This window comes from Ascidiella aspersa, chromosome 2 (genome assembly GCF_963924565.1).
Source record: "Ascidiella aspersa chromosome 2, kaAscAspe10.2, whole genome shotgun sequence".
NCBI lineage: Eukaryota > Metazoa > Chordata > Ascidiacea > Phlebobranchia > Ascidiidae > Ascidiella > Ascidiella aspersa.
This window is the reverse complement of record NC_139448.1, coordinates 16,558,137-16,571,409: the sequence shown is the minus strand read 5'-3', so window position 1 is coordinate 16,571,409 and position 13,273 is coordinate 16,558,137. Positions and strand designations below refer to the sequence as shown.

The 13,273-nt window shown below is 38.4% G+C and overlaps 1 protein-coding gene across 1 annotated transcript; it reads left to right on the top strand.

The window, feature by feature from the left end:
- The first annotated feature begins 11,106 nt into the window (after positions 1–11,106).
- LOC146164017 (uncharacterized) lies at positions 11,107–12,624 on the top strand. The gene is made up of 2 exons (XM_083380655.1): positions 11,107–11,592; positions 11,923–12,624. Exons 1-2 carry the CDS (start codon positions 11,107–11,109, stop codon positions 12,622–12,624), a joined length of 1,188 nt encoding a protein of 395 aa, XP_083236781.1.
- Positions 12,625–13,273: the final 649 nt, after the last annotated feature.

The following is a 13,273-nucleotide window of genomic DNA, read 5'->3' as shown; positions in this document are numbered from 1 at the left end:
TTTACTGCAACATGGTATCCTGCCGCTTCTTACCAATCTCTTGGTAGAAATCTAAAACTAAAACAACAAATCAATGTTCGAAAGGTTTTGCGGAATGATCTGCCCGCCAGATTGAAAAGTGAAACCGTAGAAACATAAAGGCTATTTCGTTCATTTATGTAGGCTTACTAGAGTTCCACGGCACCCTTGGGTGTCGTTTTTATCGCTCAAGGGTGCCGAGTGATATTTTGAATTCTTGTGGATTCTCATTTGAAAATTTCAAATATCTTTTTCGATATTTTTAAATTGATGGGCTTTTATATTCTTGCTATGTTTGTTCTACCTGTTGTACAATTGCTGTGTGGGCTACTGTTTATTAAAGTATAGGGTTGGGACTCGGGACTCGACGGAGTAGGTTGTTTTGTTGAATGCGGATTCGGGATTCAGGACTTCAGTAAGTAGGCCTACTTGAGTCCCGAGTCCGACGTGCTCATGGGCAGTACCAAATTTCGAAACTGGTAAGGCCACAAACTGTAAAGTGTGTAGGTTGAATAGCATATGGTGGATATTTTCCACTCATGTATTGTGGGTGAATAAATTGCACCCCTATGAGTGGATTGCCAAATATGCACCTTAATTTAGTTACGTAAATAGGTGAAAAACATCTTACACTTTCACAATAAATTTATATAGCCTACGTTTAACGCTGGACTTAATAATAAACAATAATTGCGTCGAATTAAACTGCTCAACAAATTTTCACTTTTTTTCTAAACGAGAATGTGAATAATTCATCTTAGATGTATTTTTCACCCTAATTTCGAATATATACCTTTAGTTTTTCTTTAGCACATCACATTTTTGAAATATTTTAACTCAAGTCATCACCATAGAACTTCTTTGATGGAACTTTCAACTATTCCACGTTTTTGAAATCCTTGGTGGCGGGTTTTAATCGTTTAAAATGTTGTTTTTGTTCGTCTCTAACTGAACCAAGGTTTTCTGAAAAGAAGTTCAACTAAGTGTACAGAAAATGCACTTTAAGTGACATGCATAACCCATCTATATGCTAAGCTAAGCAGATCATCAACACCGAACGGAAAAGAGTGCCATTTGCATTTTCTAAAAAGTTAACACACAGTCACCAAATGCCAGCTAAGCGCGTATAATTCCACCTTTTTACAATGTAGGTTACATCCTTTGGAATTCTACTAATATATTGTTCCATTAAGATGCCTTTCGTTTTGCTTAGCTTAGAGTCTCTTAGTAATGCAGGTGGTAGCATGCTATTGTAGCAAAAAGGACCATACACTGTATGTAGGTTGTCTAAGTTTTATTTACGCTATGTCTTAATACTACATTAATCTCAAGCAAGTTATTCTATTTTAATCCTAATACAAGCACTTAAGCAGTTCTGACTTTCTTTTGAAAAAAAACACGCATCTACAATAAGGCTGTATAAATCTGTCTGGAAAACAGAATTGTTTTTGAACTTTCGTTTTTAACTCCATTTAATTTTCAACTTTATCAGGGAGAATTCAAGACTTCCATGAGTAAGAAGGGAAACATGCATTGAGGCATTATGTGGTATAGGTCTCCTTGATAAATGTAACATATTAAGTACAATTGTCCAACCTAATGATATCTGAAGTAACTTGTTGCTTGTCGTTGGTCACTCAACTTTGAAAAGGATATGTAACAACATTAATGATAAAAATATGGGATTACCGAACATTTATTCATTTTAATTTTTTCTGCTAGAAGTGCTACGAGAACTTGTTTAAACAAAATGTATACTCAGCTCGGATGCTGTTTTTACATCTGAAAATTAACTACTTAATTACGAATATCGTTGATAAAAGATCTTTTCTATATTGTTTTTTTAGAGATATCAGTAAAAAAACAGATTAAATGGTGTGTGAGTCACATTATAGTTGGATTATGTCACAGTGCGTCATTTGCCTATATGAATAATACAGAAAACATTGAAAAATTAAAATACAAATATTTCAAATACCTGATGTGCTAGAAAAAAAATAATGGCATTTTCAGAATCAGCGCCGAAAACACATTAAGAATCAATCTATCACATCTGAGGGTGCGAGCCACAATGGAATTGTATTTATTGCGTATAAACAAACGAGAAACAATTAAACAGTACTTACAGATACTTACGATATAACAGCAAAATAATCTAGCAAAGCTAGCAATTCAGGTCAGACACATTAACCAGATCTTAAAAAGATATATATATATTTCGCCAACTAAGGCATCGTCAGTATATCTGAATAAAAACAAACGCAACAGTATAAGAATGAGTCAGAAAACATTAAAGTTTAAATAAAACAAAGTAAAATAACTAAAATATAAAAGCTGTTAAATAGTAATGGCATCCAAGTTGTACAACCCCTGTACAGAAGCAATAAGAACGGGTCGAGAGAAACGCGGCAACGCAAAATAACGGCACAAAAACGGCAAGGCAAAAAGAAAAAATGGAGTAGAGGCGTAAGAAAACGATAAGAACTAGACAACTACTTAATTTGGGGCAGTACCATTTTTTGAATATTGATTCTGGCTTTAATTTTGTTAAGCCATCTATCCTCACAAATGTCTAACATGTGGAACGGTGGCTGGGCAACAAACTGAACAATATAACAGCTAGAAATTAACGGTCTACAATCAAGTATATCGGGGTGGGATATGGCGTAGTGATGTTGCAGTGCGGTTTTGTCACTTAGACCATCGTGTCGAAATGCGTTCCATAACGAACGATGGGTAGACCAACGGGTGGAAAACTTGCGTTTGTTTTTATTCAGATATACTGACGATGCCTTAGTTGGCGAAATATATATATATCTTTTTAAGATCTGGTTAATGTGTCTGACCTGAATTGCTAGCTTTGCTAGATTATTTTGCTGTTACTGATCAGGAATTAAGGTCGACATTTATCTTGCAAGGGTCAAGGTGATTTCTATTATTCACATATTCAGTGCAACATTACTTACGATATACGTACAATAATTTACCTCCGTAACTTACGCGATCTAGACTCCACAATGAACAGTATATGCTTTTGGCATAAATAAAAATCACTTAGGGCCTATATAGCATATTCCAGCTGGCGGTAATTACATTTCGTGATAACATGCTTTAATAAGAATAATGAAAAACAGGAAATCATATGGACCAGGGGTCGGCAACCCCTGGCACGCGTGCCACTTTTGACACGCGAGATGATTGTTCAAGGCATGCCAAATGATTTAACGCGCACGTTATATCACTTTAATAATAAAGTACATCCATTACATCACTACCACATCATTAACTTTAGCGCTAACGAAATGGTTGCACACATTTCCAGTTCGTGTCCCGATTGGTGTCTTAACTGTTGTATTTAACATTATTTTTTGTTTGCGTTAAAGTTGTTTTTTTGCGACTAACCGTTCGTATTACGTCACAATGTCCCCCGACATAGCGTGATGTTTGCAATGCATTCCACATTAAAAGTAAGCACGTGTGATTTTGTGCGACTGAGAAACCAAGCTAAAAACGAAACTGATACTGTAGTAGACCGAAAGCCATCGCAGACTCACCGAATCTGTTGATCTATCATGCAAGCAGAGCAGACTAGAAAAACAACTAGCCTGCAGTGAGGTTCGAACTCACGAGTCAAGCCGGGACCGTCGCTCTACCAACTGAGCTATGCAGGCTCAGAAGGGAACGAGTCGAGAAACAACCATGCGCCAATGCTTATGAAATTAGGTTTAATGGCGTCTCCCAAGATACGTAAATTATATGTCAGATCATTCGTAAATTAGATGTCAGATCACAGCAGGGCTGAGGAGTCGGACTCGGGACTCGAGTAAGCCTAGGTAAAACTATACCCGAGTCCGACGTGTGCTCATGTGCAGTACCAAATTTCGAAACTGGTAAGGAAGCAAACTATAAATCGTAACGAGCCCTATGATTGAATTAATGAATATCCATTTTTATGTAAATCAGTGAAATACAAGCTGTGTAGTCTGAGCCGGACTTAGGAGTCTAACTCGGGTTCAAATTTTGGCTGGAGTCGGACTCGGGCTGTTTGTAACTGACTTCGGAGCCCTGGTTCGCAGTTCAAAATCAAACATAGAAAAACGTGTAACGCACATTGTACATATTTTGACATTATTCATAAACTGGCACACTGCATACAAAAGGTTGCCGAAGCCTGCTATAGACAATTGATAAAGCGCTTCCAGCAATATGCTGGACAGATAATATGGAGCAAGATGCTATACCAGTTGTGTGCAAATGTATTCAATGGAAGAGCCATTTGCAGAAAATACAAGCACCAAAGAGCCTCAAAATTTTCTCTATAAAATAACGGTAAATAATGCAAGGCCAGCCGCAATAATAACAGAATTGTAATATACCAAAACGGTAATAATCAACACAGTAATAACGGTAATAGCAAAATAACACGCACAATAGTTATTAATATCAGTTTTTTGTTAACTAACTCTTCGGACTCTAAGTCTAGTATTACGTCATAAACGAAATGCTGGCCTAAATAAAGAAAATAAAAAATAAATGTTTATAAACGGTACTCTTGGTAACCTTTTCAAGTTTTTTGAAATTTTACGATTCAATTAGAAGAGCCACAAAAAACATGCCGGAGAGCCGCAGTTTGCCCATCCCTGTGCTATACACATCTCCGTTTACTTTAGAATTTGCTGTTGACCAGGGTCATTTTTGAAATTAATTTTTTATTAAATATTAAATATTTTTTAATAAAATTGTCTTACGCATTTCAATTTTTGCAATCTGCAACAATCTTCTTGCTATATGTTGCGTTGTTATTTTCTAGCTGACATATATGTCAATTACATGACTAATTAGACTTATTTGCTCTAATAATGACTTGACTGGGACAATTTTTTTTCTTCAAAAGACGGGCTAATTAAGTTGTCTTTTAAATGACTTGTTTACAACACTACTGTATAACTTTTGTTATTTCACTGCTATGCCTATTTTTTTTATATCTGCAATTTATTGGATATGTTCCCATGGTGGTTTACGTTTATATCTTGGATCTTACACAGGTTTTACCCATATTTTTAACACAACCATCCTGTATCAAAAAACATTATTTTTTGCCTAAATTTTGGCAATCATTCTTTTTTTCGCCCTATATTAATGCATTTTTCGCCTTACGCCTTATATTAATGCATTTTTCGGTGTTTCTACCTTTTGGGCAGTGGGACAAAAAAGTCTGCGTTCCTAAACAGGGGTGGTTTCTGAGGGTCAACCAGGCCATGTCCCCAAAATCTACTAACAATGTGTGTAGACAAAAAATGATTCGCGCTTCGTGTGAACTTCTGTCGATTATTTATGTTCTGTGCGTGTTAAGCAAATTTATTTAGCTAAAAGATCATAAACTCGAGATATGCTGTATTTGTTAAAGTAGGTTACAACTTACAACCACCGTCATTCAAAACAATAAACACATTTTTTCGCCCTTCGTTTGATATTAGATTAGTTTTCAGCTGCATATTTTTTTGCGCACGAGTTTGCCAGATGACAACTGGTGTTTTAAAAGACTTTGTCTTATGACGTAGTTTTTGTAACATTCCTGAAAAATTTATGGTCCCCAAACAAAATTCTAACATCCGCCCCTACTTCTAAAATGTTTTCCGTTACCTAGATGCCTATAGAGTTGTCAACAATGATTTAAAATTAAAAATGTTTGAAGTCTTTTATTTCAGGAGTCGGCAAACTTTGTTGCACCGCTACTCGGTTTCAGACTAAAATTTTATCGCGGACCGACCTTTGAAAACAACAAATGTTCAGTTATGGAAATATATTACAATCTTAATTAATTCAACGAAAATCTTGGGGTTGTTTTGCCGCAATAAGTCCAAAAAGTATGGTAATAAGACAACAGATAGTTAACCTTCAGAAGGGCTAACCAAAACCAGCTGATAAAATTAGGATTTTGTGCAAGCAACGCCAGGTCAGATAAACAACTAGCCTACGATGAGGCTCGACTCACGACATCCGGCCTTACCGGGACCATCGCACTACAGCCAAGCTATAAAGGCTCAGAGTCGAGCACGTCGAGAAACAACCATAGTACCATTGGCTGCTACCTGTTTGTATGCACAACTTTACATAGAAGGGGATTAACAGTAACATATTAAGACACTGAAACATCCAACTACGATCTGACCCTTCATAAGTCATAGTTGACCAAAGATAACGTTTCAGTGAACATAAAGTTAAGTCATAGAAAAACCTAATACAGGGGTCGACAACCCACGCGAGATGATTTTTCAGGGCACGCCAAATGATTCGACGGTTTTCGTGTCACAAATTAGTTTCTGTTGTAGGCTACTTAACATTATTTTTTGTGGGCGTTAAACTTGTTGTTAACGACTAATCGTTCGTTAGTATTATGTCACAATGCCTAAACTTGGTGTCATGTTTACTGCGTTAAAGCAGGGCATTCTACCTTGAAAGGGTTAGGGTGTCTTTACAGAATTTAACATATGTAATGGCGTCTTTTAAACCGCGTAAAATAGATGTCGGATCACAGCAGGGGATGCGGAGTCGAATTAGGGACTCGGGTAAAACTACCCGTCCGACGTGTGCGCATGCGCAGTACAAAATTTCGAAACTGATAAGGAAAAAACTGTAAATTGTTAGGGCGAATTAGCATATGGTGGCATATTATCCATGACCCCTATGAGTGGATTGCTGAACTAATCATCTTATTTTATTTACGTAAATGGGTGAAATACAAGCTGTAGAGTCTGATCTGGACTCGATGGCACATTTGACTGGAGTCGGACTCTGGTTGTTTTTAACCGACTCCGCAGCCCTGGTTGCTAGTGCAGAACCAAACAAAGAAATATATTCGACACGCGATTTTGACATTATTCATAAACTGGCACGCTGTACACGAAAGGTTGCCGACCCCTGACCTAATATAATAAAAATATGAACGACAGGTTGACATCTGTTAAAGTAGTACTTTGTTTCACAAAGCCATTCCTCCATAATTTTTTTTGTATTTTTATTGAACTATGTTTGCCTCTTTTAGCCGCATATTTGTTCACGACATTGAATGCTAACCCTATGTGATTTTTAAGGTTGCCTGCTTTATTAATCAGGTAACTTTTTGACGGAAAAACTTCACGCGTTTCGGTAAAAAAAGTATTCTACTTTACCCCCCTGCCTAGAGACCGTTAACAAACTCCCCGCGGACGACCATCGAGCCGCGTCCCGGTGTTTGCCAACCTATGTTTTTTATTTTATTCTATACCGACAAAAGACCCGACATTTTTTGCAAAAGTACGACGGTCTGATCGATACTAAAATGGCGTCATTTCTATTTCCAAATTGAACAAAAAAATAAAATGTTCTTCTACTGAAGAGTTTACTGAAGTTGATTTTGCGACGTCCCTGGTTGTAAAAGATTATAAAATCAGTTATTGATTAAAATTGCTGCTTTATTGGCAATAACAATAAACTGCAGTAACTATACCTATTCCAAATTGGATTTATAAGTAGATAGTCCATAGAGTACACAACATTTAGAATGCCTGTATGAATATGCATGCTCATTGGTGATTACGTTGTTGTTTTCCCCATTCCACTTTAAGCTGGGATACAACCTATAACCCTATACTGCAAGATCTAGAGATGTCTCATAATGATCTGATTAATGTTTACGATGATATTGTTCATGAAATCACACATAGATTACACGTCGTCTTATTTTTAGTGCAGTGATACACAAGGTGATCCACATGGACAATTGGATATGTTGTACACCGGTACCAAAAGCACATTGAGTTTTATGGTCAAAACAAACATTTTTCTATTAAGTAAGAATAACAATAAATACAATATAGATAAATTTATTACGTTTGGAATAATTCTTTATTAATTTTTAACATCTGCTTTGAGCACCTTTAATAACCACCTAGCAAAGTTGAAGTGAATGCTGTCGGATTGTAGTTGGCTTGTTCTGGTAACATTTGAATCTGTTTCTCCTTGTTTGCGACTCCGTTGGATGCATTTTGTTTCATTGTTACGAAGTAAAACCAAAGTCAATAAAATAGCATAAAAGCAGTGTAATTTTATTGAGGTGAACGTGACACTACTATTGTGAAATACGTGTTTTATATTACAAAAATATTTTCATTTTAGGTCATCATTGGACCTCACTTTAATAATTTTTAACATCACTATAATATTTTTAAACTTCACAAACGCGATCCATCGGTCACTACGCCGCTTCCGCCGCTTTGTGCGGACATGCTAGACGATTTTCTTTTTCTTTTTGAATCGGCCTCGGTGTGGAAAGGAAACAGCCTCTTCCGCCAATCGGCAAAGCTGAGTACGACGCACAGAAGCGCCACCATCATGTTGAGGTCGTACAACATTGCCCTTAGTACCCCCAGAGACCCAGAGAGCACAGTGATTGAAATTAAACCACTCACGCCATCGATTAGCACGGTTACGACGGCCGCCGCTGTTACCCGACGCACGACCGCCGTCTCTTTTCTTCTGCCTCTCACGTTCGCGGCATGGGAGTCGTCGCGGTGCTTTACCAAAGGGTATATAAGCAGTCCCAAGAGAATGGCCTGGAAAAAAGTCCCCGACACAAAGAGAAATATGCCTGGTAGCTTCTTCCATATAAGGCTCCACTCGACCACGCAACCGCGATACGAGCTTGTGTATTTTCTTGTCGTAACGTCTAGTAAAACGGTGATGCCGTTTGTGAGCAGGATTATAACCGGGAGGGAAGCGCTGAAGAATCGCACGAACTTGTTGGTCAAATATTCCATGACAGGTGTGCTATAGAACATCCTCTGGCGCAACCATAGCACAAGATAAACACAGGAAACCAACAAAAAATGCAGTACCGACTTGGTTGGCCGGATGACTCGACAAACGACGTCCGAATTCATTCCGAACCTGTTCTCTATCACTTCTAAAATAATCCGGATCAGTAGCGTCACAGATCCTATGAAGCATAAACGTCTCGACCAGTGAGGTAGTTGACTACTTCTGCTTGACGTTTGCGGACTTTTACTTGGTTTTAGGATACATTTATACTCATAGACCGCCAGTGCAGTCGTAATATAAAAAGACATAAGCAAAAGTACGCTGTTGGTGGCCAATGCACCGATGCTAATTCCAAAAAATTCGTCTGTAGCCGTCTCATTTTCGTTGCCGATAAAAGTACTCACGGAAGTTGCTGAAAACATTTAATCAATTAGACACCTGTTTATCAATGGACGCATGGCAATCGCACTAAATCACTTAGTCGTTGTAAAGTGATCATATGTGTACTGCTCCACGAACAGTGACGCTACCCTTTTGTTAATTTTATGAATCACAGCGTCACCTGTGAGCGACCTCGGATAAATGAATTATATCTAACAAAATAAAATCTTAACTGAGTCGAATTACCATAAATATTGCGGTACAAACGATTAACAGTTTTTAATTAGTGCAATGATTGTAAAACTTATTCAGTAACCTAATCAATTATATACTTTACGATTACCAAATTAACTGCCTTTAAATGAATATATTCTGTTTTTTAACCAAAATGTTTCAGACAAAAAATTGTTTAATTATTATAGCTTCTAGTTGTTGTTTAGTGCCTAAATAATAGACATAAATGGCAACAAATTTCGATTTGATCAACCCGTTTAAGTTGGAATGTAATGTAAAATGTATTTTTTACCGCTAAGGTTGAATCCGAATTACAGTACATAATAGGCCCAAGTTAATCACACATACATTCCAACACAGGATTAAAACTTCTTCTCGTAAAGATTACAAGAAGGTGAACTTGCACTACTGAACGCCGAGTTCGTGATGGTAAATAATACTGGTTTAACAAAAAACTAAGTTCAATAAACATTTTAAATAATTATTTCGCGGTTTGTGGATGTCAATTAAAACTTATGGCTTACAACATTTAATTATTTGTTTACACGAAAAAAGACAGCAGGTTATTGATAAATCTACCGTATAGTTTTACGAGAAAGGTATTATCTCGTTACAAGGCGGATTAAAACCTGCCCAACCTTTGTATAGTTCGAGTAAGGTTGATAGATTTTTTGGACAATAGAATAGCCTAGGGCGCAAAGTTTTTTTGCTCAAACGACAAAATGACTGTGTTGAGTGAACGACTGCACGTATGGAGTTTAAATCATTAAGAATCACTGCCCGCTTGGGCGCTTGACAGTTGTTTGTCCTCGCTGCGTTGATTCCGTGTATTATGTCATTTAAGTGGCAGTAGAGAGTAAAGAACCAGATAGCCGTGTCGTTATACATTCTGTAAGTCGCGGTGTTTGCAAAGAATGTTTGATCACGTTCTTGTATTAGTGTCACTAGCAACATTCGTTTGCAGATCAGCATGCGATTTTTGGCGTATGGCTTTAAGTTTAAGATTATACTTACAATTTTGAGGTCATTTTTGCTAAAATAATATGCAGAATCGTTTTAAAAATTTTAACTATTTATTAGTTAAAAACTATTGACCTAAAGAATGTAATTTACAGTAGAACTTTTACATAAAAAACCTTTATAAATATGCATACATATAGGTGTTTATTTACAAATTTAATCATTTTTGTACAGCAACGTAAGAAACATTTATTTCAAAGCAGGATGTATATTGCCAAAGTTTCGAACTTTGAAGAATAGACTATATTTTTGGTTTTTGAATTAACTAGCACTCTTGTTTTACAGTTTCAAATACACCGTAGAGTGCAAACGAGTTAGCACGTATTTACTCGAATCACGACGGACAAGGTAATTAGAATCTGCAGAGCCTCGAACAAGCGCAATCTAACAATCGCCGGCTCGACAAGGTGCGTCAGTAGGGCGACGCGACATTCTGACTGACAAACAGGCGAGCCTCGAGGTGACTAATCCAGCAACAGAAGTAACGGATAGAGTAAAAATTGTCAACAAAGCCAATCCGTTTACAAGGGCTTAGCACGCTTGGGTAGAAAGCGCACCTTCAAGCTACATTTTGAATACAGCCGGTGTTGCAGTATTACAGCATCTGTAATAAAGACGCTTGAGTAATAAAGACAGTCCCGTCCCAAGGATATTATGGCGACGACCGAAACGGTAACGTTCAACGCCACCTTTACGAATGCAAGTCAAACTTATGTACAAGAGTTCGATATGACGAGATTTATCGTCTTGGAGGCTTCTGTATCGTTTTTCACTCTGGTGACTTTGTACATTGTTGTAAACTTCGCTGTTTACGAATGCAAGCGTCCCAAAAACCGAAGAATGGGCTCACTGCGTAAGCTTAAGCACAAAGTGAACAAGAGCCACACTTACGCAATGGTAATGAGGGTGGAATCCCTGCTGGCCGCACTGTTTCTCCTTTCACGTTTTATCTGCGAACATTACGAGCTGCTGGCTCAATATCTTGAAACTTATAACTCTGATTACTGCAACACGGTTCTGAAGCTGAAGATTATCCTCACCGCCGTTTGCATTTCATGTGTTTATGGTTTTCTGTGGACCAGACAGAACTTCTTCTATTCGGATCCGTCGATGAAACATTTGTCCTCGCCCGTCATCAAGGTATATTAAACGATTATCATTAAAAATTTTGTCGATGCTAATACGCTTAATAAAGTGTAATAATACAACTATCTTTGAGAAATGCGACAAATCATTAACCCACCACCAATACGATATATTGAGCATTAAAGTAGTTTGATCGCACGTCTGCTCCCTCGAAGAGATGTCACGCATTTCTTAGCAACTTAAAGCATAAAATTGTTAAAGTAAATACGTCTGTTTGATTTAAAGGCTTATGGGTACACGATAGCGAAGTTGGGTTGCGAGATAGTGAAGTGTGTTCAAGTGGGAAAGTGGCAGTAAGCGACTTATTTTTTGCATCTTATTTAGGTGGTCAGCACACTCTCGCTAATCTTTATCTTCATTGCCGAGGTGGGATGCACAGTCCTCTTTACGACCACGCGATTCTACCGGTTGACACCCAAAGGCTGTTTGCTGTCGGAGAGTGTTATACCCGACTACATCGCATGGATTTGCATAACAGTTTCAACAGTCGCCTTCCAGGCCCTTCTATTTGGCCTCTTTATTTACCCGCTAGTGAAACACCGTAATACGATGGACTCGAAGGCCGCAAAAAGCCGGGGATTTATGTCTTTGATCAAGCGAGCGACCATCACGGCAGGCATTTGTATTCTCACCGACATAGGCGCGTCGATTCTCATCCTCTTTGTGAAGGACCAGTACAACATCGCACCGACCCTAGTGTTTGACGCAAACATCCTCATCAACCTCGTTACCCTCATTGGAACCTTTCGTGATTGGAGACCCCGGGTATTCGCGATGTGCTCTCCTTGGATAAAGAATCCAAATGCCCGTGGTGACATCTCGGGCAACGAAGGACTGTCCCGCAGCCCGAGGCAGGCGTCCATGTTTAGCGGGAGCCGCGTCGACACACCCAGGACCCCCGGGGCCGATAAGAGTCCACAAGAAACTTTCGTGTGGTCGGTGAGCAGCTCGCAAAAGTCGGGCAGCCAGTCGTCAAGCGAGCGAGGAAAGACGAGCAACGAAAATGTTGCCGTGATCGAGCAATAAAGTTAGTGATCGCCAAGTTGGCATACGTGACCGCTGTGTATGCGACCTCGCGGGGGTTCGATCAAATTAGGAGCACGATGCTGCGTATGAAACAACAAAGCATTGATATGACACGCGAAAGTGTAAATATGTTGTGTACATCAGATGTATGTTTTTTGGAAAATTTGTTATTTATATACATTTGTCGATATTTATATGCGTTTTTCGATAAGTAAATACATTAGTTGGCAAACCATCTATAAAAACATGTCCCTTTTAAATTGCGACAAATTACCCCGGCACATACCGACCGGAAACAAGACTTGTTTGGATTTATTTACAGATTGTGAGTGATACCCCGACTATTAGTTGGCAGCGATGACTAACAAAAGGGTGTTGCAGATGTAGTTCTGCTTCTGCAGTAAATGATTGATGCGTGGACACTAACTTATTATCTTCGTTGGCTTCGCGCTGGTAGTAAATTCATGAGGTGGTCATAAAAATTATGAGGGTCGGGCGTTCTCGGGCGTGTGTCAGCAGCTCAATCAACAACACTGTACTTGTTTATTTCAAGGCGCTACTCGGGGAAACAGTATGCCGATTAAACGTACAGCGAAACTAAACGACCTCCCCATTACTACCAAGCGATAAATGTGGACATTTAAATGAA

Excerpts from the sequence above, each read along its gene's own strand:
- LOC146164017 (XM_083380655.1), top strand. The coding sequence starts at position 11,107 with ATGGCGACGACCGAAACGGTAACGTTCAACGCCACCTTTACGAATGCA. Across the intron at positions 11,593-11,922 it reads TGTCCTCGCCCGTCATCAAG|GTGGTCAGCACACTCTCGCT; the intron begins GTATATTAAACG and ends CATCTTATTTAG.